This window comes from Urtica dioica, chromosome 9 (genome assembly GCF_054948205.1).
Source record: "Urtica dioica subsp. dioica isolate 48M chromosome 9, U.dioica_male_clone48M_v1_H2, whole genome shotgun sequence".
Lineage (NCBI taxonomy): Eukaryota > Viridiplantae > Streptophyta > Magnoliopsida > Rosales > Urticaceae > Urtica > Urtica dioica.
Window position 1 is genome coordinate 20,093,781 of NC_142764.1, and position 27,907 is coordinate 20,121,687.

At 37.4% G+C, this 27,907-nt stretch overlaps 3 protein-coding genes and 1 pseudogene across 5 annotated transcripts; 2 read left to right on the forward strand and 2 right to left on the reverse strand.

The window, feature by feature from the left end:
- Window positions 1–279: 279 nt before the first annotated feature.
- Window positions 280–9,756, forward strand: LOC149385622 (uncharacterized). 3 transcript variants are annotated; one of them, XM_089625125.1, is made up of 12 exons: window positions 280–598; window positions 1,216–1,357; window positions 1,443–1,625; window positions 1,721–1,820; window positions 1,928–1,958; window positions 3,542–3,584; window positions 3,842–3,994; window positions 5,318–7,397; window positions 7,529–8,021; window positions 8,103–8,948; window positions 9,077–9,160; window positions 9,238–9,754. In XM_089625125.1, the coding sequence occupies exons 2-12, from the start codon at window positions 1,299–1,301 to the stop codon at window positions 9,300–9,302; spliced, it is 4,137 nt and encodes a 1,378-aa protein (XP_089481251.1). In that variant the 5' UTR covers window positions 280–598; window positions 1,216–1,298; the 3' UTR covers window positions 9,303–9,754. The 3 variants fall into 3 exon arrangements, with proteins under 3 accessions (XP_089481251.1, XP_089481248.1, XP_089481249.1); XM_089625122.1 differs by having other exon boundaries at window positions 7,529–8,948; window positions 9,238–9,756; XM_089625123.1 differs by lacking the exon at window positions 280–598 and adding an exon at window positions 988–1,021 and having other exon boundaries at window positions 7,529–8,948; window positions 9,238–9,756.
- A 2,577-nt stretch (window positions 9,757–12,333) lies between these two features.
- On the forward strand, window positions 12,334–15,103 carry LOC149385623 (protein CORTICAL MICROTUBULE DISORDERING 1-like). Its single transcript, XM_089627213.1, has 6 exons — window positions 12,334–12,473; window positions 12,905–13,353; window positions 13,449–13,567; window positions 13,683–13,934; window positions 14,036–14,127; window positions 14,207–15,103. The coding sequence occupies exons 2-6, from the start codon at window positions 12,921–12,923 to the stop codon at window positions 14,817–14,819; spliced, it is 1,509 nt and encodes a 502-aa protein (XP_089483339.1). The 5' UTR covers window positions 12,334–12,473; window positions 12,905–12,920; the 3' UTR covers window positions 14,820–15,103.
- A 1,260-nt stretch (window positions 15,104–16,363) lies between these two features.
- Window positions 16,364–17,748, reverse strand: LOC149385624 (DNA N(6)-methyladenine demethylase ALKBH1C pseudogene; annotated as a pseudogene).
- Window positions 17,749–21,482: 3,734 nt separating this feature from the next.
- On the reverse strand, window positions 21,483–25,456 carry LOC149385625 (uncharacterized). Its single transcript, XM_089625029.1, has 6 exons — window positions 25,182–25,456; window positions 24,349–24,726; window positions 23,639–23,974; window positions 22,758–23,189; window positions 22,186–22,530; window positions 21,483–22,097 (listed from the first exon to the last, which is right to left on the reverse strand). Exons 1-6 carry the CDS (start codon window positions 25,296–25,298, stop codon window positions 21,822–21,824), a joined length of 1,884 nt encoding a protein of 627 aa, XP_089481155.1. The 5' UTR covers window positions 25,299–25,456; the 3' UTR covers window positions 21,483–21,821.
- Between the last annotated feature and the right edge of the window lie 2,451 nt (window positions 25,457–27,907).

Consider the following 27,907-nt stretch of genomic DNA (forward strand, 5'->3'; position numbering starts at 1 on the left):
AAAATGAACGAAGGGTATTTTAGTAAAGTCGTCATATGATGACCAGCAAGGAGTCTCTTTCCGTCTTTCAAATCCTCGTCTCTTTGAACAAAAAAGAAGCCTCGTCTATAGATTATACAAGTTACAGACAAAATTTGTCTGAAGCCCAACAACAACAGCACAATACTCACACACTCTCTCTCCATCCTTTCTCTCTCCAAGTGTAGAGAGAGAGAGAGAAAGCAAGTCAAGCAAAAGAAAATAAATATATATATATATATATATATTAAGATTACATTTCAGAACTGTGAGTAAAGCAAAAAAAATAGTTTCATTGTTTAGTAGCCCATTTTTTATATTTTATTATTTAAAGTATATTAGAATAATAAAGAAGAGTAAAATTTACTTGCAAAAAATTTCAAATAGGCTAAAGATTTGGAGAACTCGGTTAATCGCCATAAGGGAGACCTAGAAGAAGAAGAGCGATATATATGAAGAGAAATGTACATACATACATACTTTATGTAGAAAGAGAGTGTGTGAGAGCGTAATGCCGGTGCGAATTTGAAATCTATCAATCCGATTAAGCAATCGAAGATCTCCTGGATTGAGCTCTCAGGTTCGTCTCTGATTTCGACGATCGGCTTCGCATTCGTCTCCTAATTTTGTCTGATTCTTTTTTTTTTCGGACTCCAATTTTATTTTATTTTTGCTTGTGTGCATGTAAGTGTGTGTGTGTGTGTGAGCGCTTTTTCTTCTTCTTCTTTTCTTTTTCTCTCTCTGGGTTTTGTCGGACATTGTTGGATATGTGAAGTTGTTCTTGAGTCGAAGTACACTCATCTATCCGGGTTTATTTGACACGGCATTTGGGCTCCGATTCCTTTGAATCAGATCTGAAACTTATCGGATATATGTGCCGCTTTTATTGGTTTCTATTTTTGGGAAAAAAGTGTTCAAACTCTGTGTGCATTATGATGTTGCCAAGGGTCTTAGGGCTAAGATCTACTGGTTTGGTTTTGGCGAGCGTTTTGGTCTGAATTTGGTAGGTTTTAGCTACTTCACACTGATTATGGGTGTTTCAGCAAACAACATTCCTTTCATTCCTTATTAGTCCTAGAATTTTTTTTTTAATATATTCATAGTTGAACTCGTGAAAGTGAGAATGTTCAGGAGAGTTTTTGCTTTTGTTCTAAATTTCTGAATCTGTTTTTTGAATTGCTTACTCTGTATTGCCAGGATTCACGGTGTTATGGAGACTTTCATTTCGGCGATGAAGAGAACAGAATAATTATAGAATAATCGCATCAGAAGAGAAAAAAATGAAGTCTGAAACGCCTCTTGATTATGCTGTGTTTCAGTTGTCACCGAGGCGATCACGGTGAGAATGATATTTCCAGTCTTTCAAAGTTTGGAGTTTTGGTTTATATCATTTTGACATATCTTGTCGGTCGTGTTCCATGAAGGTGTGAATTATTGGTCTGTAGCGATGGAGACATGGAGAAACTTGCATCGGGATCAGTCAAACCATTTGTGAGTCATTTAAAGGTTGCGGAAGAGCAAGTTGCGCTTGCAGTTCAGTCGATTAAACTTGAAGCTGGGAGATCTAGAAATGCCGAGATTTGGTTCACCAAAGGAACACTTGAAAGGTTTTTTCTTGTAATGTTATAAAAATGATGTTTGAGAAATTTTCATTATTTGTCGAGTTGACTAAGTTTCCTTTGGTTGGCCCCGTTTCTTTTAGGTTTGTGCGGTTTGTAAGTACGCCAGAAGTCGTGGAACTAGTTAATACATTGGATGCAGAGATGTCTCAACTAGAGGCAGCACGGAAAATATATTCTCAGGTGATTTTTCTGCTTTGATCAGATGCAGAATAATGATAATAACAATAATATTAAATTTTGATTCTTGTTATTTAATTTTGCTGACCCTATATTAATATTTTTATCAGGGAATGGGAGATCAGCACTCTGGAGCACTTGGTATGTTCCATTTTCCTTTTTTTTTTTGTATAATTATTTTATAATAATTTCAACCAGCAGAATTCTATGATCTTAGTATCCAGAACAAGCATGTTCGAAATAGGAATGCCCGTACCCTTTTCGAATATTTAGAACAATGGGACAGTTTGAGCCAACAGACAAGCACAACCAGGAATTCCAATCATCTTGAAATGTAGTTTGAGCCAACAATGGGACTGTTTGTTAGTTGGAGCTCTGATGTTTTCATTGGAGATAAATTTACTAATGCTTTTGTGGTGGACTTTGGAATTGGTAGAGGAAGTACAATTTGACTACTTTGAGAAGCTAGCTTAAAATGGGTTGAAAGATTAGACCTTGTTTCTTATTTGAAGGCAGTCTTTCAGAGATTCAAAGCAGCAGATTTATTGGATATTTTTCTCTCACCTGCAAGTGTTATAGTTAGACTTGCATCTGCTGGTTTCCTGGAAGTATATACGGGTTATCATTTTTCTCTAAATGTAGGCAATAATGCCAAGTTAAAGTTCACATCGTAAACAAGTCTTACTCTATAACCCTGCCCTGTTGGCAAGCAGAGGAACACTGTACCCAAACATCGACAGTATACCATGTTCCAGTAATGCGGAAGTTATATGCTGTGTTTTTATATAGTTGTTAATGGGTGGCTCATTAGGTGGTTCCATATAATCCAAACTCAGAATTCCATTCAGTCTAACAAGTGATAATAGTAGTAGTACATAGCTTTATTTATATGTATTTAATGTGAGATGTCGCTCTAATTTTGATGATTTTGGGTCTTCTTTAAGTTGAACAGAACTCCAATGCTATCTATCATCTTCCTTGGATTTTCAGTACCTTTTCTAATATTCTTTCCGATGCTTTTTTCTGGGGCTTTTTAGAGTGGTTGATATCAAACTTCTGCAGTTGCGTCCAATGTGTTATCACTAGAAAAGTGTTATGAAATCTCTTTCATTGGATTCTAAGGTATGTAGAGTGGCACATTTAGATAAAACTAAATTCGGTGATCTAGTGGTAGGTTTCTTGAAATGTTTGGAGCTGTCGTTCCTGAGTAATATTTTGTTTTAATTGATGCTACTGGGTTTTGCATCCGTTTCGTTGTTGTGCGTCTATGTTACGCGTGAGAAGACATTGAATTACTAATAGTACAACAATCAAGGGTATGATAGTTGTAACCAACTATCTGAATAGAGATGGTTACAAGATATCTAAAGTCTCTACTTGCACCAAATTCGATGCAATACCCATGAGTAGCCTCTTGGGAGTATTGTAACTGTTATGCCTACATATCTTATACAAAGAGTTGCGATTTGCTTCTAATTTGGTGTTAATAAATATTATTCAAAGTAATACTCCAACATGATTCATTGTCCTATGGGTTGGGTTGGGGTTCCTGGTTTTGGGACATTTGAAAGGCCCGATAGATGTTTGAGTACTTGCAATCAGTAACTTTGATTCATAATCAGTAGTTTAACACATTCTAAGCTTAATGTTCTAATCTTAGTGTTGATCTTGCTCATACTTAATTTAATGAAAATGACAATTTCGTTTTTATATAATTGCTGCAGGTGGAGAAGGAGCAGGATCCACTGCCTCAGCTGATGCAACGAAGTAATACTCTGATTTATTATATCAAGAATTGTAGATGGTTCTTAAAATTCATCAACGTTTTTTACTCGTTCGCTACAAATTTTTTTTTCTTCTTCTTCCAAGTTGTGGTTGGAATATACTTTTACAGTAGCCATCGCCATCTCGAGCCACTTTGTTCGATTACCTTCTCAAATTTTCACTTTTACTGGCAAGGATTTTTGTTTCTAATCTTGCAAGTTGCTTTTTATATCCTTTTTACTCTGTTTGTCGTTTTGCAGGAAGGAGCTTTTGAGAGCTATTGATGTACGGCTTTCCGCGGTCAAGCAAGACTTAGTCACAGCTTATGCTCGTGCATCAGCGGCTGGTTTCAACCCCAATGCCATCTCAGATCTTCAAGTCTTTGCAGATCGATTTGGTGCCCATCGCTTAAAGTAAGAGCTCTTAGAAATTCCATCTTGTACTGAACTTTATATGTGGGCATACTCTTTTATCTCCTGCTCTTTCTGTACTTAGTGCAGCTTGTATACAACCTATCTGTCTCTGACTTATGCTCTCCGCACTATTTCTGTTCTGTCTTTTATATGTGATACTTCATTGTTTAAAAAAATATTTATATGGATAAACCAATATGGCTAGGAAGCCATTTTGAACCATTAGCCCCGTCACATCTTCCTTTTTTTGGGTTTAAATCAGCCATGGTTAAACCAATTTTCATGTGTTCTTGAGTTTCCTAATTTGGGCCCTACTTTGGTATAACTAATTAGAATTTTCATCTTTACATGAACTTAATTTTGATAAATCCCTTATATCTCCTTCCATAGCACTTATACACCCAAGGTCAACAGTTTTTCTGTGTCTGTCCTTTATATGGGGTTTTATTTTTGTATATGGAGGGAGGTTAGATCAATGTGGCAATGAAACTATCTTCATCTATTGGCCTCTTTACATCTTAGCTCAATTCTTCTTCCTTTTTTTCTTTTTGCGTTTAAATAAGCCATGGTAATGCCTAATTTTTTTTTAAAATATATTTTATGTGACCTTAAATTTAATAATTAAGGCCCTACTTTGGTATAACTAATCAAAACAGTCTAACTTACTTTAGGGGTATTAGGTTAGTGGTTAAAGGCCAGGCTACATAGATAAATTAAGTTGGACGTACTGCCTTACCAAAATAATATAATATAATAATAAAAATACGATAGAGACTAAGTTTTTGGAGCTATAGAATGTACATCATTGGATCTGGTACTTCCACATCTAATTTGCTCCCAAATTTATTATCCGAGTCAATTGTACCATCATCAGTAGTGATGATTGTGGAGAGCAGAAATATAATATTACAGGTTTAATGGAGAATAATCTTTTTCAAAGTGGGATCCAAGTAAGCTACTAAAATCTCATATTTGCCATGTATTATGCCTGCTTTTCTGGAGCCTATTTTAAAACTCTTTTTGATATGGTCATCACATCAAAATCAAACGAGTCGTATGTAGTCCACTAGAAAATATCAAGGAACCCGTGTTAATTTTTATTAAAATTAAGATATTGATGGATAACAATAATAATAATAATAATAAAAAAGTGCTAATATTATCTGTCAAAACAATGATAGGTACAGCAGTTGAAGTGGCCCTTTCCTATTTTTCATATCTCAACAACCTTATACTTCTCAACTTGATCAATATTTGGCTGTCACCTTTTTTGAATATCTGAATAAATAAACTTACTAGGGATTTTTTCAATGATTTGTGCAGCGAAGCGTGCACCAAGTTTGTATCCCTTTGCCAAAGAAGACCTGAGTTGAGCAATGGATGGAAGCCAAGTGTCGATGACAGTGCTGTTAGATCATCCTATGGCTCTGATATGTCCATCGATGACCCCACAGAAGAATCCTCTGCACCCCATCTCCCTTCACAAACCCTCTTAGACCAATCAAGACGGGCCACTTGCCACGAGACCAAGGCCCACGTGTCCACCACCTCATCTTCTACACTAAATGCGAAAAACGAAGTCAAGGAAGAGACACAAAAAGGGGACACAGAGACAGGGAAGGAACAGCCTTCTCAGAGCGAACCCTCTCCTTCTTCTTCTTCTTCATCGGGTCCAGCGGCGAGGCGGCTCAGCGTTCAGGACCGTATCAATCTCTTCGAGAACAAGCAGAAGGAGCAATCTGGTCCCGGAAGTGGCGGCAAACCCGTTGTGGTTGGGAAGTCAGTAGAGCTGAGGAGGCTCTCCTCCGACGTCTCGTCGGCGCTGACAGTCGGGCTCGAGAGGGGCGTTTTGCGGAGATGGAGTGGTGTCAGTGACATGAGTATCGATCTGAGTGGTGAGAAGAAGGATACAGAGAGTCCCTTGTGTACGCCATCTTCTGCTTCCTCTGCTTCTCATGCCAAGCCCAGTTTTATTGTATCTGGGGACTCCGAAGCCAAGGATCAGAGAGGGTTAAATGATTCAACCTCATCGATTAGAGCAGAGACAAGGATCAAAGACCAAGTGGAGGAGCAGACTCAGAGTGCCAGTTCTAATAGAAGAGACGAGGAGAGTCAGAAGGAGCCAGCGGTTTCTCAGCCCCAATTCAAGTTCTCTTTTCAAAGGGCCGATCAGGTTGGCTTGAGTGATCATAAGGTCTCTGACGAGAAATTGAGACTCTCAAACAGAGAAAATCAGAGCAGTGGGTCCGAGGAGGCAGACTCCACGGCTCAACCAAGGGGGTCTTCGGAGAGGGTGGAGATTTTCTCGGGAGCGAAGTTTCAGGTCGGTAAGGGAGGAGTTGTTCCGTCCGAAAGCGGGTCTGTGAATAAGGTGGAAGATTCTGAACAGGTTACTGAGTCGCTGATTCCTTCTCGTCCAAGAACTTTCCGAAGTCATTCTCGATCTTCTTCGGGGCAATTTGATTTCGGCAGCGGACTGAAACTGAAGGAGGCGGTCCCAACTCTGCCGAAATCAGCCGAGGGTGATAAGCTGCCTCCCCAGCATCAACGGAGATCGTCGCTTACGGGAGGATTTGAGGGGAGCGAAGGTGATTTTACGTCCTTGGGAGGTCAACAAATAGAAGCAGACGATTCTGGTTTTCAGAAAATGAAACTCCATAAACCTGTTTCTTCCGTTCGCGAGCCCGTCAAGAAGTTACAGGTCAAGAGGGACGGAAGCTATTTGCCCGATAAAGAGAGCAAATCAGACTTTAACCTCAAGAAGTTCTCATCAAACCAGGAGAGCTCAGTGACAACATCAAAACTACCAGCAGAACAAATTCAGAGAGTAAGGCAGACCAAGGGAAATCAGGAGCTGAATGATGAGCTTAAAGTAAAGGCAAATGAACTCGAAAAGCTTTTTGCAGAGCACAAGCTCCGGGTGCCTACGGATCAGTCTGGTTCGGCGCGAAGAAGTAAACCCGCAGACACGAAACCAGCAACAGATGAGATAACTCCAGTACAATTACCCGAAAAAAGCACGATAGAAGAATCTTCTGGTGGGTTTAGTGATGCAGTCAAGTTCAGCACGCCCGTCACAAAGAAAGGCATCGATGCCCCCAATTCCGCTGATTCTCTGACGAGGAATTTCTCAGACCTCGGGTTTTCAGAAGAGTCTAGGGGAAAATTTTACGAGAGATATATGCAAAAAAGGGATGCTAAACTTAGGGATGAGTTGGGTTCTAAAGGGGTGGAGAGAAAAGCCAAGTTGAAAGCCATGCAGGAAAGTCTTGAGCAGAGTAGCGTAGAGTTGAAGGCCAAGTTTTCAGGATCGGCAGAGAGACAAGATTCAGCATCTAGTGCTCGTTGGCGTGCAGAAAAACTCAGGTCCTTCAACGTACGCTCTGGTTTGAAGAGGGGACAGGTATTTTTATAAATCCAGTAACGAGTTTAGGAAACTCGATATGTTCAAATTTTCGATACACATCTCTTTCTAGCAACACCTTTGTAATTGTATTTGTGTCTAACAGTGTTGAGTTTTCCTCTGGGTAACAGTCGATAGATTCACTGCCAAGTGAAGAGGAAGAAGATCCTTCTGAATTTTCAGGACAGAAATTTTACTGTCAAGATAGATTTCTTAGCGAGGGGTCTTCGGGAGAGGGTGCTTCTAGACCCAGCCAAACAAAGAAACCTTTTCCCAACAGGAATTTATCATCGTCAATGGCTCGTACGAATGCAGCACCGGCTCCCAGGTCATCATCCAAGCTTTCAAATTCCAATTCAGGGAGGCGAAGAGCACAGTCAGAGAATCCCATGGCAGCGTCGGTTCCAAACTTCTCCGATCTCAGAAAAGAAAACACAAGGCCCTCTTCCGGAGCAAGCAAAACAGCCATGCGTAGCTCACAGGTGAGAAGTTATTCCCGGAACAAGAGTGCAAGCGAAGAGGCAATTACTCTCAAGGATGAGAAGCCACGGCGGTCTCACGCTCTGCGGAAAAGCGCGGCTAATCCTGTGGAGTCCAAGGATTTGCCGTCTTTGAATTCTGAAGGTGTAGTTTTGTCGCAACTGAAATTCAATATAGAGCAAACTGATCAGAAGAGTATATATGAAAAGTTACTGAAAAATGCAGGTACAACAAAGCCCTTCCTAAGGAAAGGCAATGGGATAGGTCCCGGTTCTGGAGTTAGCAATGCCAAGCTTAAAGCCTCCGCGGCTGCAGAAACTTTGGAAAATGAAGACATCAATGACTTGGGCTTCGAGGCAGATGAATCTGTAGATACAGAGAAGGAAGAGGAAGTAGAAAGAGTAGAAGAAGAAGACGACGACGATGACGATGACAACGAAGAGCTTAAAGCCATGGAAGTGGAAGATAGTGACCACATTGACAATGGAAAATCGAGACTGAGTCAGGAGTCGGACAATTCCGGTAACTTTGATTCAACGAGATCACTTTCCCAAATCGACCCCGCTTCAGTTGCAGAGTTACCCGCCACAGCCATTCATCCCGCTGGGGTTCTCCAAGACTCTCCAGGAGAGAGCCCTGTGTCGTGGAACTCTCGTCTCAACCACCCGTTTTCATATCGGAATGAAACCTCCGACATCGACTCTCCGATGGGAAGCCCGGCTTCTTGGAACTCTCACGGGCTCACACAAACCGAGGCTGACGCGGCCAGAATGAGAAAGAAATGGGGGAGTGCTCAGAAACCCGTCATCGCTTCTAACTCTTCTTCGTACAATCAGTCTCGAAAGGATATGACTAAAGGGTTCAAACGGCTTCTGAAGTTTGGGAGGAAAAGCCGCGGAACCGACAGCTTGATGGACTGGATTTCAGCCACGACTTCTGAAGGAGATGATGATGTGGAAGACGGTCGAGATCTTGCCAACCGCTCGTCCGAAGACTTGAGGAAGACGAGAATGGGGTTCTTTCAGGGCCCTTCCGATGATAGCTTTAACGAACACGAGTTCAACGAACAGGGTAAAATTTGTGTTTAAAATGTCAACTACCTTTTTTTTATTTTTTATTTTTTTTTTATGTAGAGATTTTGTTAAAGCTTAATCATCATTCTGGTTTTTCTTTTTCTTTTTACTTCTCGATTGTAACAGTTGAATCATTGCAAAGCTCTATCCCGGCACCTCCAGTAAATTTCCAATTGAGAGATGATCATTTGTCAGGAAGCTCGTTAAAAGGTAATTTACTACTAAAATGTATAAATTGTTTGTTAACCTAGATGGTGAGATTGATGCTAACACTAGAATGTGCACAGCTCCGCGCTCGTTCTTCTCGCTCTCATCATTCCGAAGCAAAGGAAGCGACTCGAAGCTCAGATAAAGTAGTGAAAGTGTGGTTTCGTTTGAGGTTAGTCATGACACGGCACGACCATCAAATCAGGATAACGATCTGGGAATCGGACCATCCATGTACATCTTCTCGGCGGATTCACGAGGCCTTCCTCGTTATTTTTTCTTCTAGCTATAGCCCGTACCGACGTACCTGCTTGTGTTGAAAAAAGTATGGTGTATATTTCTTTTCTTTTTCACTTTTTTGGAGGTCACTCTGGACAATGAGTCGCATATTGGCGTAATGTAATTGTGATTTTTTTGGTAGTTACAGAGGCATTCTTTGTTTCTGCATGGCGTGATTGTAAATCTGATGGTGACATTTAGTTCAAAATCAGCATTGTTGACATTTTAAGAGAGTGATGTGCTTGCTCATTATATGCCCAATAATAGCTTCTATAACTATCTTATCACTTTCCCTCTCAATCAAAGTAATGGAGATTCTCCTTCATCTTCAAATGTCCCTGAATTGTTCCTTTTTTTCTTTCTCGTTGGTTGAGTGTGGTGCAAAGCTTCCATGTTTGGGGCAATTCTAAAATTACATTTATTACTTGCCTTGTCAAGCAAAATTGTTTAGATTAATCTCTTTTCCAATTACTTCAAGTCAAATAGCCGCTATAAGCCGGTAATATTTGTAAATTAGTTGGTAATCATGTCTGTTGTAATTAGTTTCTACTCTACAGAGATACTCATCCTTTATGAGATTTAGATTTTTAGTTCTTTTTAGGGGGAAATTAGGTCACTTATTACCTTATTTAATACCGATTCAGCACTGAAGAAAAGCATCCAGCTAGATTGTGTTTACATGATATCAGAGCTGAGTACTTGTACTGAGTCTCGTCGAATTTAAATGATTGATCCAGATAGTTATAGTCTCAATTTAACAGGTGTGTCTACTCATTCAAGTGGATCGAGTTCTATCTCTTATATAGAATCCTTTCAAAGCTATTCCATGACCTCACGTAAACTTAATGGAGGAAATATAATGGAATGCTCTCAACATGTTAAGGGAAAACACAAGTTTGGTTATCTTTCAGGATACTCAGTTGGAAGCCACTTGAGATTTTTTTTTTTTTTTTTTTTTTTTAAACTACTATGTTACATGCTCAAAATTTTAAGGGGTAGATATTTTATGAATAATTTATATAGTGTCCAATTTGTTTAGTTATGAACTATTGTTTCCAATTTGATTTTGAGAAAGTACCACAAAAAGAAACAACTTCCAGTTTTGACCAAATAACGTAATATTATACCTTGCTTTACACTGTATCATAAAAACTAAGTTAGTTTTTTTTAAATGACATAATTATCCCCTATGCCACACTCTCTCACAACAAACCATCAGCTTTTACTTTTGTGTTTAAAAATCCTTGAATTTTATTTTTGAAAAATATGATTAATTACATTTTTACCCCTTAGTACTATATACCCTTAATATTGTTGATTTCTGTACACTTAACACTTCTAAAAATAGCCAAAATTAACATCATATTTATAATTAATACCATGTAATCTATATATTTTCAAGGTTAATCTAATTTATATGGTTTATAATATCTATTTTTTCTATTTTACTTTTTTTTAATATTTATCTAATTTATAATGTTTTTTGCTATTTGTTTTCAAATTTGTGAATAAAGTAAAAAAAAAAAAATAATTATACGTTTTTAACTATACATATGGTGCTTATTTTTGCTATTTAAAACGTACTTGTGTATAGAAATCAACAATAAGAAAAGTTAATTGGTCTAACGAGAAATTGAATACAAGAGTTTTTTTAATTCACAAATCAAGAGCGATTTTGTATTTGTTTATTATTTTTTATGATCGAGCTAAAACACATAGCGTAACTGTGGGCTCTTTTATAATACAGCATAATCAACTAGATGATAATAATGTGTCATTTGGTCAACACCAAGGGATTTTGTGATATTTTACCATTTTTATCTTCTTTATATATTGTTGTTTAGCAAGTTTTGTAAAATTGGCCACCCAACTGAACTACCCGACTTCCTTTGAGGGGAATCTTCTGGAATTGCTTACAGATCAAGTAAAAAGTTGTGCTTTAATTATGAACTCCTAATAGGCTATGTGAATGTTATCTGAAACTCTTCAATGAGTGTAATAGTTCTTGTTTTGGTATAAAAATGATTATAGTCTTCAAAATAGAACTAGTTTCCAACAGATGACTAGTTGGAAAATACAGAGATTTATATAATTTATTTAATACGAATGATCGCAATTACGTGTGTCTTATTTGACGTATACACGCTTGTGCTTAATTTATTTTAGTTTACTTTATTTGGTAGTATTCTTTATTCTGTCAACAATTAAAAGATTATTTGGAAACATGCACGTTAAATCATTGTAGTCGTAAAAGAGTCGACTTTTTCGAAATAGTAAAAGATTTGATGAAATTACCACTGCTCTTACGTATTATGTTCTGAATTGTGATAATGACACGCCTTCAATTTATCCACAGAAGTCGGGTCTTGTTCATAAAATACAATAATTATCATATACAATAGTACTACAGATAAAAGAAAAAATAACCAATAAATAAATTGAGAAAGATAGGAATGATACTCGAAATTCATTTTATATAAATGTTTCACGTGTACAGAGTTTCTGGTCATGGCACGAAACCTTTTTTTGTTTTAATTTTTTCTTTTTATTTTCTCTCTAATATATGGAATAATTAAATACCTGCCATACTCTCTCTCTTTACCTTTCTCAATAGCTCCACTTCCTCTAACTGTGAAAAGGAAAAGGCAACGAGGGAAAAAGAGACTCAACAGCCAACTTTAAATACCCATTATTATAGTATACAATACGAGAGTGATGATCTGTCACATTACGGTTGAAAAAAAAAAGTGAACTATATTCTTCCATTCACATCACAAGAAAAGTCACCATAGCAATATTTGTCACAGCATTTTGTTGCTATTTTCGTCGCTTGGCTTCAAAGCCAAGAGAAGCGACAGTTACGTGACTGGCATACAAAGTAATATTAGAGAAAAGAAAGCTAAAGGCTTTTGCTGATCTGGTTCAGCCATTGCCCAAAGTGTTCCAGTATTTCCTCAGGCACTGTGTTTTCATGCTACAGAGTTAGTGCTCCGATTTGGCAATCACATTTTATATTCCTTTATGCTTCCACTTTCAGGTACATATGTATTTCATTTTCATGTTTCTACGTCGACAGAAAGAATGATAGCATGAACAAAAAGGTTAATAATGTATTGATTGTCAAGTTTCTATTTCAAAATAAATTGCCAATCTAAAGGAACTCATGATTTTTTTTTTTTTTTTTTAATGCGTTATCAAGATAGTAACTCTTTATGCTCACTCGTCTCGAGCAAGTGCTCGATAGAGTTTTTGGGTTCTAATCTCACACAGAGTTCTATCTCAAAATCAATTGACAAAATGATGAAAGTTTCTTCAACTTTCAAGATAATAACTCTTCACGCTCACTCTCGTCTTGAGCCTGATCTCATTGTTCAGGCCTTACGAGATTTTGGGTTCTAATCTCGCGTTAACTAACTATCATAGAGTTCTATCTGAAAACCAGTTGACAATACTTTTTCGACGTGGTAGAAAGAAAGAAAGATATATGGCGTCACTCACGCCCGGAGTGTTGTTAAAGCTTCTAGAGAGCGTGAACAACACGCACGCTCGGGTGCGCGGGGACCACCGCTCGGTCCTCCTCCAAGTGATCGGGATCGTCCCGGCCATAACGGGCTCGGAGCTCTGGCCCGACCACGGCTTCTTCCTCAAAGTCTCGGACTCGTCGCACTCGACCTACGTCTCGCTCTCCGACCGCGACCACGATCTCATCCTCAACGACGATCTTCAGCTCGGCCAGTTCTTCTACGTCGACCGAATCGGGCCGGGTCGCCCCGTCCCCGTCCTCGTGGGCCTCAGGCCCGTCAAAGGCCGACACCCCTTCGTCGGAACCCCCAAGGAGCTCATGCAGATTCTCGACCCGGCCCAAACCCCCGAACCCAACGGCCCGCCCCAACATCAAGACGAGGTCACGAGTAAAGGTGCGCGCTTTGACGCGCTTAACCAAGGGATTAATTTTGAACGGTTTCAAAGTGGTTAAAGGTTTAACTGGTTAAACGATTTTGCCCACCTTTAGTTACGCGGCATAGGATTGCGATCAAAGAGGAAAGAGCGGTCGTGGCGTCGAGGTATATGCAGGGTTTCGCTGCATCTGATTCCAAGAAAGGAAAGCAACACGAGCTTGATCATGCTCAGGTAAACAAATTCGTGTTGGAGTTTTGACGCTTTAGTACTTTTTCATTTTTCTTTTGCAGTTTCTTACCATTTTTTTTGTTTCATTTTTCTTCCTTTCGTTGGATTGATGATACAGCCGAGGTCTGTGGCTCCTTCGAAAAATGGAGGCGATATCACTGCACCGTCGTCGAGATTGGAGATTTCTTCGTCTAATGGCAGAGAGAGAGTCGGTGCGGTTTCTAAGAACACTTCTCTGGCGAAGCGTGGTTCGAGTAAACAGGAGAACGTAAACTCGAATTTGTCGTCGAACAAAGGAAGAGAAAGGAATAGCTCGCCGGAGACGCTTCTCTGGTCTTCTTTGCCGTCCAATCTTCTAAAGCACGGAAAGGTATATTCAGTTTTTCCCTGACTTGGAATTATTGTTTGAGCTAAAGAGAGAGTTTAGTTTTGTTAATCACTTTTTTTTTTCTGGTCTGTAAATAATACAAGGGAATGCTCAGAAGGAGGAACTTAGCTTCTTTGGTTGCAACAGAAGCTCAAAAAGAGGCATCCAAAGCTGCGAGTCTTGTCAAATGCCTGAGGTATTAAAACAGAAAACCAAACTTACATTCATCGCAATCGTCAATTGTATAATTCTTGATTCTGATGAATTTATTTCAGTATGTTTGCCGATCTTAGCTCCTCTGCCTCGCCGGAGAATCCACACGTCTCATTCACCGCCTTCTTCGCGCTCAACGAGATCCTCGAACACTGGGACGAGACCGTCCCGTCGTCGAAGAACAAACCTCTTCCTTTGACCACAATCTCACAGCCTCTCACCATCGAGAAATCCGTCAAGACCAAATCCAATTCAGTTCTCGGAAAAACCGCGTCAAAATCATCGTCGCCGGCGAAAACGTCACTCGCCGGAGCTGAGAAACTAGAATGGGCTAAAGGAGACGGAGCGAGAGAGATCGACGAGCTGAGAGAGAGTCTGTTGAGCGAAACTAGGTCTTGGTTTCTCAGATTCTTGGCGTCGGCTTTGGACGTAGGGTTTCGTCTGGAGAAGAAAGGGAAAAGCGGGACGGGACGGAGATCCGCCGAGCCGGATAACCGGATTGCCGTCACTCTGTCGCAGCTTAAGGAAGCGAACGCGTGGCTTGACAGGCTGGTCAAGATTGACGGCGGTGTAACGGAGACCGTGGAACTGTTGAAGAGAAAAGTATACTCTTGTTTGCTCCTTCACATCGAGTCCGCGGCGTCGGCGCTCGAGAACCGGTCCGATCGGAATTGATCGGTCCAACGACACCGGTTCTTTTATTTATTTATTTTTTCCTATTTTTTATATTTAGTAAGTTATCTTCACGGTCAATAGTGAGCGAGTGAGTTACTTTAACATCTCAGAATGCCTGGGTTTTTTTTTTTGAGGAAATCACAATGCCTGATTTTTGAGCTTGGCAAAACTTAACCCAAAAATAATAAGGGAACAAGAAAACTTATAGTCATGTTCATCTATTAATTGACTATGTTGGGAGCGCTAAGAAAAAATGTAAAGGAAATCAATTTTAATGTTATGGATGGGATTTAATTTTAATTTTAATTTTTGCTCAAGAATGGGATTTTTTTATTTTTATTTTTTTTATATTTGTAGCAAATGTGAGAAACATGTAGCAAAATGGCACCTCATACCTAGAAGTAGAACATAGCAAGTTCTAAACATACGAGTTTAGAGGGGAAATAAAGTCCCACTTGGTTAATATAGTCAACCGATCAATATTTTAAAAGCTTATAAAAGGAGAGTACTGTATTTGTTATATAAGTTGGAAGAGTTTGCTCTCCCCATCTTAAAGAAAGTACATTTTGGATTTTGATACTTGTTATTACTTTGTTTGACTAGAAATTGAAGAATATGTGTATTTTACTTTATGAAATTTGATTTGTTGAATGAATTTTGAATGTTGAAAATAAACTTAAAACTCTACCGATATTGGTGTAACTTTAGAGCAGTATATCTGATTTATGTAGTACAGCTCCGAAGTTAAATCAATAGAATCGTAGAAGTGAAATATGCAGTAGAGGAGTAGATATATCTTGACGAAAAATGATGAAAGAAATCGTAGAAATTCACTTTTTGTTGAATTTATATAGAAATTTGAAAGTATTCAATATATATTTTCAATGTAATGCAATGAGATTGACGCGTAACAACTTAAGTCACTGTTTAATTCACACCCATCTTAGAGATATTAGAGATCAATATATGTGATAAATAAGTGAACGAGTATTTATTGTAATCTGTTTAGTTATTAATATAGCTAGTCAACACAAATAAAATGGATTCAAGTATTTCTGCCATTACTCTTCTCTCTATTCTCTCTCAATCCGGTCTTACCAATTTCATAATTTTGTTATGGTACTACTAGAGCTAGTTTTAGCTTAACTCTATTTCCGCTTATCAATGGCGTTCTTCGACGACTATTGATCCCATGATGGAGAGTCTGATGTAAAACTATCAAGGTTTTGTTACGCACATCAATCCGCTGAGATTGTGACTCGATCACAACAACTTCCAATTTTGGAGTTCACATATCCTCGCTCGTGAACTAATTGAAGGCTTCTTACATTTATAATTTCGAACTTTTCTGTTTTTACAGCTTTGAACCAATATTTATCTTATGCTTAATGGATATGCATGCTCTTGAAATCTATAGAAAGCTCAAAAATTCTACATTGTAAGGAATATAACAATATAAATTACTATAGACAGACTGTATACGTAGATTTTAATCTTCTCAAACTAAGGTATTGTGTGTGTACAAAAAAAAAAGTCGTGTACTTTTAGAACTGTCTGAATGTAAGATTCAACCGGCCGGGACGGAGATTAGTGGCCTCGAGTAAGGTCTCTGGAGCGGTGTCCGATTCGATAGAATCAACACCGTGGAAGATTCTCCTCGACTCTCCGCCGAAAACCAAAACATCTCCGGATTCAAGAACAACCCTTTTTGCCTTCTCAGCATCCCCTTTCATACCATACAAAAACTGCGCAGAATCTCCTATGGAAAACGAGACGATGGGCAATCCTTCTTCGAGGCTTTTTTCGCTTTCATCGCGGTCCTGTAGAGCATAACGTATACGCAATGTCATTAAAAAAAATGCACCAAATATAGACAATATGGGAGACAATAAGAACATTGAGAAACTATTTATTATATCGAAATGCTACGAACCTGATGAAAGCCTAGCCGGCCAGTAGAGGAATAGAAGTTCACAACGCAGATGTCCGGTGTCATCCATGGAAGTTGCTTCTCTGCTCTCCCAACTCCATATTTTTTCTCTATAACGGAATGAGAATCTTTGATGGCTCGCCGTACCAATTCGTAGAACTCCGTAGGTATTACGGGTGGCTTAGCACCGTCGCTTGGCCTATGATCCCCGTAACTGCTTGTTTCGGGGTCCCAATTTTTACCGAGGAACATCATATTCAACTGAAGTTTTCCTCCATCGTGGTAACCAGGTCGGTGGAAACCGCCTCTACCTACTCCCAAATTGCGACATTGCTCGACTATTTTGATCTATAATGACATCACATTAAAGATATTCAAGTTGTGATAGGTTTTATAGCTAATAGTCAATTGATATTAATAGATTTGCAAAATATTCAAGGTTTGTCTGATACGATACGAGTGAAATAGTTTTAATTTACAAAAAAATGTTCAAGTATCATCTTTGAATAATCTTTTTTTACTAGATTTTTTTTTTTTGAATGATAGTGAAAATTTTCTCTCAATCATGGTGACAATTTTTTTACTTTTGACAACGACTTAAATGACTATTTTGTTAAAACTTAAAGCTTTGACTATTTCGCTAATTAGTTAGTTTTAAATGGCTATTTTGTATATTTTTTTCCATAAGAATAAGCTCATGAAGCTCGAAAAGAAAGGTACCTGATCGTGTAGAGAAAGGTAACCCTTGAGAAGAACAATCCCTTTTCTCAGCATGATCTGATTTTTGCCTTCCAAGTCGCGCTGCAATTCTTTCCGCTTCTCTCTGTTCTTGTCGAGTAAAGAAGGAATCAACTTAATCGCGCTGGTTTTCTTGATCGGGAGTATTATATCGAAGGGCATCTCGGAATCTTTAGATTTCCCCTTCCTAGCTGGCACGTTCGGCCCCTTATCAATTGATGAAGGCACTTGAGAGATATCTAGTTTCGCAAAATTACTCATAATAATCGTCTTATTATCGGTCGTTGGATATGCCCCTAGGTTTCGCATAATCTGATTTGTTTCAGAACTCGAACAACTCGGCGTTTCACTTAGGCTGTCATGATCTTGACGCTTCACACCATCATTCAATTTTTCTTGTTCTTCTTGAGGAGCAAATCCTGGATCCTACAATGCATTCATAATGATATAATAAATAAATGAATAAATAAATAAATACTTCACTGACCCAAAATATGAACTTTTGATTGCAACATCAAAACCAAGTCACGAGCTTCGGCAATTGATTTGAAACACTTACACCACCAACGAACTTAAAACGAATTATTAGAAGAAACCGAAGTTCACAAAATCGTCTCCCCGGGCAAAATAAAAGGAAAATAAAATTTAACATCCTTTTCCATCCACAGAAAGAAAGAAAAAAAAAAGTTAAACCCTAACTCACAAGCTACAGACCAGTTTAAAAATAAGAAGAAAAAGAGTAGCCGTAACAAGAGACACTACACGAGAGAGAGAGAAAGGTTACAGTGAAACGCTTAGGAAGACGATCAGTCTTGCGATGATAATTCTGATCATGTTGATATGAGAGGTTGTGAAAACTCCGACGCTGACCTCGACCTCGACCTCCACGATGCATAATTAGTAACACACGAGGAGTAGAAATTAGCAGAGGATGAATCTGGAGAGAATCGAAATAAAATTCGGCAACAATGGGTGGGAACGAGATTCAGTGAGGAGAGTCGTCAAGTGGTTTTGTGACTTGTAATCCACGTAAAATCAACCTTTTCAGCCTTCTGTTTTTGGGTTCCGAGTATATATGTTTCCTATTCCTAATCCGACTAGTATAATAAAAATTATTATTGAGTTCTTTTGAGTATGTATATCTTTTCCTAATCGTGGTATATTTAAAATTATGTAAAAATTGTACAAAGAACTCTTTAACTCCAATAAAGCCACATCAGTATATAAAATACATAGAAACGGCAAAAAAAAAGAGAAACGAATCCCCATTTGAATCTTATTGATTAGCAAAATAACCAAAGTTTCAACTTTTCAGCAAAGTAATCAAATTTACGTTTTCAAAATTTTGTTGATAGCCAAGATTAAATTTTTTGACGATTATTATATGTAATTTATCACTTTTAAAAAAATTACTCTTGGATAAAAAAAATTTGAAACCAAATTACTGCACATTTTGACTATTTCACTAAATTAAGACAAACCTTATCTATTTTGCAAATTCATAATTTTAAATTGGCTATTTAGCTACATCACCCTAAAATTATTATTATATTTTCCTGGTTTATTTCGAGTAAGAGTATACGAGTATATTATTCAAATGGGGTCTAACTTCTAACGAGTATTAATTAAGGCCGAGATAAAGTCAATTAGAAGTATGGAATTTGAAAAATAGTTAAAAATTAATGAAGTAGTTAAAATTTATAAAAAATGTGCAAGGATGAATTTAAAAAAAAAAAAATTGACCTTATCAATAAGCAAACTTAAGCTTATAGCCAAAGTTGTTAACTAACCAATAGCAAACTTAAACTTTACTAAATAGTCAAGGTTTTATTAATTATGCAAAATAGTCATTATCGATGACCAAGTATAAAAAACACCCTTCATGAAATATTTCAAAATTAAAAAATAAAAACAAGTCATTGAATAAGTTAATCATAGTTATCTCTCTCTCTCTCTCTCTCTCTCTCTCTCTCTCCATTAAGGATGTCTTTGTCTCTTTGCTCCGTTGAATAAGTTAATCATAGTTATCTCTCTCTCTCTCTCTCTCTCTCTCTCTCTCCATTAAGGATGTCTTTGTCTCTTTGCTCCGATTTTTACTCTTCAGTGAGGCGTTCAAAGATTGAATAGTAGTCTCTCAAATTTATTCGGGCTGCGTTTCTGTAACAAATTTACCGAAATAAATACAAATATATTGAAATTAACAATAATTAACAATTAGTACCTGCAAAACATCCAAAATTGTTTTGTAGACAAAGATGAACACGGTTGCATATTAACAATAATTAACTATAAATAACAAAAATCAACTATAATTTACAGTAATAACTCAAATTATTCGTTTAATAAGTATCGTCCATCTCGAAAAACGATGTTTGATATCAGAACCAGGCCAACAAATTTCATTTTGAGCATTATTTTGCAACCGAAAACACATATAATTATTTTCTTATAATGAAAGTCATAATGAAAAAAAAATAAAGTGAAAAAGGAAAGAGAGAAGGAGTCTCACTTCTTTTTCGGTGAAGACGAGCGATGACGAGACGTCCACAAGCATGAACTCGACGATGGTGGCTGAGAGGAGTACAATGACGTTGGGAATAAAATCATGGATTTGAGAGAGAGCTCAGATCGTTGGGCAAAAAATTGTGAGAGAGAGAGAGAGAGAGAGAGAAAAGAGAGCTTAAATTGTGGTTCTAAAAGCAAATATGTTTAATTTTTTTGAAATTTTTCCATAACTTAATTCTATAATAAATGGCAGGTAAATATGACTATATATGCAAAATCAATCAAATGATGTAGCCAACGTTTGGTAAATTTTGTAATCTAACCATTTACAGAAATAAACGGTAGAAAATATCAAAAATACCCTTATGTAACATAAATCATAAGTACCAACTATTAGCCAACATTTCAGCCAGCCAAAACTTATTGCGTGTAAAATAAACGAAAATTAACTGAAATTAACCCAAGAAAACAACAAACTACTAGCCAACGTTTCAGTCAGCCAAAATTTATCGCATGAAAAATAAACGAAACTTAACTGAAATTAACCAAAGAAAACTTGTCTTACATTATAGATTACGCAGATTTGAATGCCTTATTCAAATCAATTAATTTAACTATAAAAAAAGAAATAAAATATTATGGACTATTAAAAGTTGACGTGTATTTTTTTTAAAGGAAAAAGTTGACGGTTATTAATTGCATTATTTTGCCGATCAAAACGTTGGCTACATGTTAATGCAGTCGATTTTAATAGAGGATAATCTAGTAATTTGTTAAACGAATAATAAAGTCACGTCATCATTCGTGGATAGATTTGAAACTTAGGTGAAACGTTGACTAGATTGCAATACTAACGTTTCAAGTGGCTTAGTCCGACTAATTTTTCATAAATTAATTGAAAATAAAAGGATAAAATGGGCATATTAGAAATACACAAATTGTCACCTCATGTTTATTGGTTACTTTTCAAACAATCTTGTAATGTTGGCTAATTTGCAATTCAAATGTTTCGCGTGGTTTAGTTCGTGTAATTTTTCTTATATTTATTATCACTACTGTTTGTATATTTTTAACACCGGTTTTTACTATTAATAATTAGAGCATATTCACTTTCATATTCTTAGTGTAATACTGTAAATAGACTTCCTATTCCAATCAACATGAGTATTTGGTTCCGTATGTTCCGACACTGTTTTCATAACTGGAATTTTTGTTCCTGTTGTTATTTCGTGAATCAAAACAAACCAGAAAGAAGGTTCCACTTCGGTTTGATCAATTCCGTCGTTAATGATTGAAGCCTTCCTGTGGAATTTATTCCAATCTATGAATATATCATGTCCATTGTTTTTTTTTTTTTTCACGAGTAGCTGCACAAGGTTACATGCGGCCACATATTTTTTTTTTTTTGGCAGCCAGCTTCTGCAGCTTGGGGTGACTGAAAAGGCAACTTGAGAGAGAGAGAGAGAGAGAGAGAGAGAGAGAGAGAGAGATTTGTACGAGAAAAACTTGAATCGAACGTATTAACCATAAGAATTACACACTGGATATAATACGAGAAAACATTTTGTACCATGTTAAGTAACATAAAAGATGCGTTATATATGAAGTTACAACCATTGACATTGGCAGCTAGATGGTTTGACATAAGCTACGCATCTTTATCTGCCCATTTAATTCCAAAACATTAGATACATAACATTACATAATCACTAATAAAACCTGTACTTAGGAAGTTGGAACTGTGCAAACATTTCTGTCCAAAATCCTATAACATTACCAAAACCATAATCTTCAAGCATCACGGCCGAGCCAAAACAAGTGATGGACTTTCAGTCCCGTCTGAATGTAAGATTCAACCGCCCGGGACGGAGATTTGATTCACTGCTTAAGGTCTTTGGAGCAGTGTCCGGTTTGATAGCTTTAACACCATGGAAAACCTTCCTAGACTCTCCACCAAATATCAAAACATCTCCAGATTCTAGTTCAACCATACTTGCCTCGTCGACGTCCCTTCGATCGCCATACAAGAACTCCGCAGTATCTCCAATGGAAAACGAGACAACAGGCAATCCTTGCCTGAGGCTTGTTTCGCTTTCATCGCGATCCTATAGGCAATGACATAATGGGCATTTAAATTCAACAAGATTGGGAAGTTCAATAAAATGATGAGTAGGAAAAGACATGATACAAAACCTGATGAAGGCCAAGCCGGCCACTCGAGGAATAGAAGTTCACAATACAGATATCTGGTGTCATCCATGGAAGTTGCTTCTCTGCTGTCCCAATTCCATGGTTTTCCTCTATAAAAGAATGAGAATCCTTGATGGCTCGCTGTACCAAATGATCGAACTCGGTAGGTATTCTGGGTGGTTTAGCACCGTCGCTGGGCCTATGATCCCCGTAACTGCTTGTTTCGGGGTCCCAATTTTTACCAAGGCACATCATTTTCAACTGAAGTTCTCCTCCATCACGGTAACCAGGTCGGTAGAAACCACCTGTACCTATTCCCAAATTGTGGCATTGCTTCACGATTTTGATCTGTAATCACATCAAACCCATATGAAATAATGACTGCCTCTACAAACAATGCACGATATCAAAGATAAACATAATGCATTTTTAAGTAGTAATTGAGTATAGGAACCAAACTCCCAAGTTAAGATCACAAAAATTAAGTTTCTTTCACTGAATTATTATACTCGAATTATATCTAGATGTCAGTGTCTGTTTGTGTGGGTGTGAGAGGGGGATTAAAAAAAACGCACCTGGTCGTCTCGAGAAAGATAACCTTTAAGAAGAATCATCCCTTTTCTTAACTCACGCCAGTTTTTCCTTTCCATGGTCTGTGATTCTTTCCGTTTCTCTCTGTTCTTATGAAATAAAGAAGGTTGCAACGAAACCAAATTGGGCTTCTTGATTATACATATATCAAAGGCCTGCTTAGAATGATCAGATTTACCATCACTACCCGGTGTTCCAGGTCCCTTAACTGATGAAGGCCCAGTAGACATATCTAGATTCGCAATATGACACCTAATTGGCGCATTACCGGTCATTGAATCTGCTGCTGGGTTTTGCCAAATTAGATTGCTATCAACACTTGCACAGCTCGACGGTTCATTAGGGCTGTTACCATCTCGACGCTGAATACCAATATTCACTCTTTCTTGTCCCCTGTGAGAAGATAATCCTGGATCCTACAGTGCATTCACAATTATTCACACTATAAAATTTGCCACCAACGATTATACATACAAATAACCAAAGTTATTCTTCATGTTGACCCAAAATGCTTACGAGAGAGAGAGAGAGAGAGAGAGAGAGAGAGAGAGAGAGAGAGAGAGAGAGAGAAAACCAAATGTGGACTTAAGCAATTAAAGCACTACTACAACAATAAAACGCTTAGAAGAAAACAAAAAAGATTTGGTACCCAAAATTGCTATCTAAAAAAGTTACTTGGACAGGTCACCAGACAAAATGAGAAAGGGCATTAATTTTCCATCTTTTTTCCATCCACGGAAGAAATCAGCCCCAAAAGTTAAAAGAAAATGAATAACAGTAGCCTAACAAGAGAAGCTATACCAGAGGCTCTGAGAGAGAGAGAGAGAGAGAGAGAGAGAGAGAGAGAGAGAGAGAGAGAGCTTACAGTGAAACCATGAGGATCACGTTGAGCTTTGGTGGAAGACTGCCAACCTCGACCTTCATGACGATCCGTGTGGCCCAGAAAAGGCTGTGAATCAGAGGATGAATTTGACGGAGTTGAACTAGTTTCAGGTGACCTAATTGGTGAAGGTCCAGAAGTCCTATCTCGTCTCAGGTGATTTATTCTCCCATGATCAGTCAATAAATCAGCTGGGTTATTCCTAATCTGATTGCTTTCAACACTCGCACAACTCGACGGTTCACCAGGGCTGTTGGCATCTCGACGCTTCTCTCCAGAATTCAGATGTTCTGGTCCTCCATGAGAAGATGATACCGGATCCTAAAATGCACCCACAATTATACAACCTTAAAATATTCTACCAGCGATAATAATAACTCACTTTGACCCGAAATATAAGTTTTTTTTTTTATTTTTTTATCGGGACATCAAAAACACCAATGTAACTGAAATGCTAACAGAAGAAACAAAAATTTTGATACCAAATTTTATACTACAAAACCACTTGAAGAAATTACCAGACAAAACATAAGGCATACTAAACCAATCAACGCCAAAACATTTAATATCCTAAAAACTGACAGATACACACACCAGTTTGAAAATAAGGGGGAAAAACACTAGCCCTAAAAAGAGACACTAAGCAAGAGAGAGAGAGAGAGAGAGAGAGAGAGAGAGAGAGAGAGAGAGATTACAGAGACGGGACGGTGATGTTGAGAGGCAGGGGGCGAAGATCGCCAGCCACCTGAATGGCCGGGACTGGCTCGATAAAACCCTCGACCCTGACTTTTGTGACGATCCATGTGATCTGGAAGAGGCCGCAAAGCATAGGACGAATTTTGCAGAGGAGTTTGACAAGTTTCAGGTCCCATAATTGGTGAAGGCTCATAAGACATATCTGGCTTCATGTGCTTCGTTGTCTCTTTATCAGCCAACGAATCTTCTGGGCTTTGCCTAATCGGATTGCTTGAAACATTGGCACAACTCGACGAGTCGCCCGGGTTGTTACCATCTTGACGCTTTTCCTCAGAATTCAAATGTTCTTGCCCTTCATGAGAAGCCAATCCCGGGCCCTAAAATGCATCCACAATTATATAACCTACTTTGTTTTTGCCACCAAGCTATAAAAAATTAATAAGTTTTAGAACTTCATTTCGACCAATATACAGAGTTTTTATTTATTTATTTAATTATATTTCAACATCAAAATATAAACTTTTTTACATGATATAGAACCAAACTACGATATAAAGCAGTTGAAACACCGATGTAACTGAAACGATTAGACAAGAACAAAAGAAGAAGTTTGATACCAAAATATTTTTCCAACGAGTACTATAGATCACCAGACAAAAAATGTAAGGCATATTAATTCTTCATATTTTTTTTCTTTTGTCCACGAAGCCGTTCAACGTTTAAAACCCTAAAAGCTTACACATTACCAGTTTGAAAAGAATAATGAAAAAAAAACGTTTGCCCTAACAAAATACACTAGACTAGAGCGAGAGAAAGAGAGAGTGGGGATTACAGTGAAGCGAGGACGATAACTTTGAGAGGCGGTGGCGGGAAAAAGCCGACCGCCAGAACGGCCATGACTTCTTCGATGAGACCCTCGGTCTCGACCTCGACCTTCATGGCGATCCATGTGATCCAGAATAAGCCGCGAAGCAGAGTATAGTGTGATTTCTGTAACTTGTAAGCAAAGCAAAAGCTGCGATTTCCTTCGTCTTTCTGGGTTCTCTGGAGAAACTGACTTTTCAACTTCACATCGCTTCCCAGGAAAGTATTTATTTCTGCTGATTAAAATTTAAAACCCGTCAGGCCTTATAGGCCATGATGTCTTATGTATATGGCCCAACAGCTCTTTTGCTTACGGGTGGGATTATATAGTGATTATACCACGAGTAGGACTTTTAATATATATATATATATATATATATATATATATAATCAAAATCTAATAAACTTATTTTAATCCAAAATATGATTATTGTTTTGTGTATTTATGTTTTTAATCGTTTTTCAATTTTTTTTTTGTTTTGAGTTGCTAAATGCTCACGGCTTTCACTTTCGTTCTCGTAGAATCGTTTGATGATTTTTTTAAGTTTTTTTTTTTTAATTGAAGAATTTGGGAATTTGTTTGAAAATTTATTGACATCTAAAAAATTTGTTGACAAATATTTATTGACATCTCAAAAATCAATAATCAAGATTTATTGATTATGAGTTTGGACACTGGAATTTCGACGAAGATAATGTTACACAATTTCAAATACAGATAATAAATTTCATATACATATAAAAATTCTAAACACACGTAATTATAAGTTATATATATATATATATATATATATATATATATATATATAAAAGTTAAATAGACAACACTTAGAAACAACTTTCATTAAGTAACATTATAAAAAAAAGAAAAGAAAAATACACATCAGAATATCTGGACGTATCAAAAGGACCGACGATGAGAGGAAACATTGACAAACTTGGCAACAGTTGTTGATGTCGTTTTTGGGCCTCAACAATTACGAAGAAAACAATATATATATTATGTGTTTGATTAGATTTAATTTATTTGTGGGTCTTAAAAAGGTTTCGTATAAGAAATCAATATTAAATACATAATGATAAATATGAAAATAGAACGAGAAGGCAATTCTCTTTATTAAATATCCGATCTCAAATAAACTAGTCGAGCTCGACTGATTATGAACACAAACGACGAGCTCAGGAATACAAATTGAGAAAGAGATAGAGAGAGAGAGAGAGAGAGAGAGAGAGAGAGAGAGAGAGAGAGAGAGAGAGAGATTAGTAAATAAAGTGTAAATTATATCCGAAGAAGAGAATTATACTACGACGAGATGCGGGATCCTCGGAGACACGTGTTGGTGACTTCGTCATTCATCGCCTCTTCTTTTGCCATGTTGCTCCTATGTTTGAATGGGCTCGGTAGAAATCATCAACTCTCAAGGCGAGATCGCATTTCCTGCGCGGACTTCGACTTTGTCACGATCTTGGTGGTTGCGTTGTGAGCTCGTAAAATGGACTTGAGCCGGGCCCAAATGATTTATTAAATATAAGTATACACAGATAGGAAATAAGTTGGTTATTCCATATTACTACTTCTTTACAAATTAGACAAATCTGAGAGTGTTTAGTTACAAACAAGTGATTAAAAGTGTCAATTTTGTTACCATTAGTTACATGTTTGTATTTAAACACTATTCGATTTGTCTAATTAAAAAAAAAACAGTAATGTGGAATCTGCCACTTATTTACTCTTACTGGTGTATTTACCAAACGTTGACTATTTAGCAATATCAAACGTTGAAGTTGACTATTTTCCTAATGAACCCTTATTAAATTCGTACGACAATGATTAATACCGACAAATTAATAATAGCCGTTTATTTGTTATTTAAATTATTTTATTGAAATGGGCTTTGATGGATATTTGGCTTTGATGGCCCAATACCAAATTATTTTATGGGGCCGAACTCTACCCCCACAATAAGCCCCCAGTCTATTTAATATTCGGACAATATTAAAAAGATCGTAGAGCAAAAAGAAGTTGAGTTTGCCCGGATTTTAGGCGCGAATCAAATATTTTGAAAATATTCGATTTGGAGTGTGGTCCACGTATCGCGTTGACATAGTGCCACAATTTCGAAGTCGAACCGTTTCGGCGCGTCAGGTGAAAATATTTCGCACGGATCAAAGAGATAAGATTTGGTTCGATGGTTAATGATGAAATTTTTCGGGTTGTGGGTTTTAACTGTCCCTTATAAAATATTTCAAAGGTCATTTCATAATTTTACTTCTCTTATATCTACCAAGTAAAGAAACTTTTCAGGTAACTTTTCTCATTTTCTATCTTTCGCTGTGTTTACTTCGTTGTTTTCTCTCTGGCGAGCTCGTAGGTTCTTTTAATTCGCTTAGCGTTCTTAGCAGCCCGTCCTCAGTTTTATTAACTTCGTCTAGGACTCAACCTAGAAAACATGTCAAACCTAGAAGAAAAAGTAGGGTCCCCTTCCAAAGCTCGTGATGAGAACGAAGATCTCTTATTACCCTCTCTAGTGACATCTACTGATTTAAAATCTTATCAGAGGAAAATACCAAATTTTCAGTTATTTTTTGAAATGGATTTCAGACATTTTCAGTTATTTTTTGTAATGGATTTCAGTAAACACTAAAAACCCAAATTTCATCCAAAGTAGTTTTTTGGATGAAATTTGGGTTTGT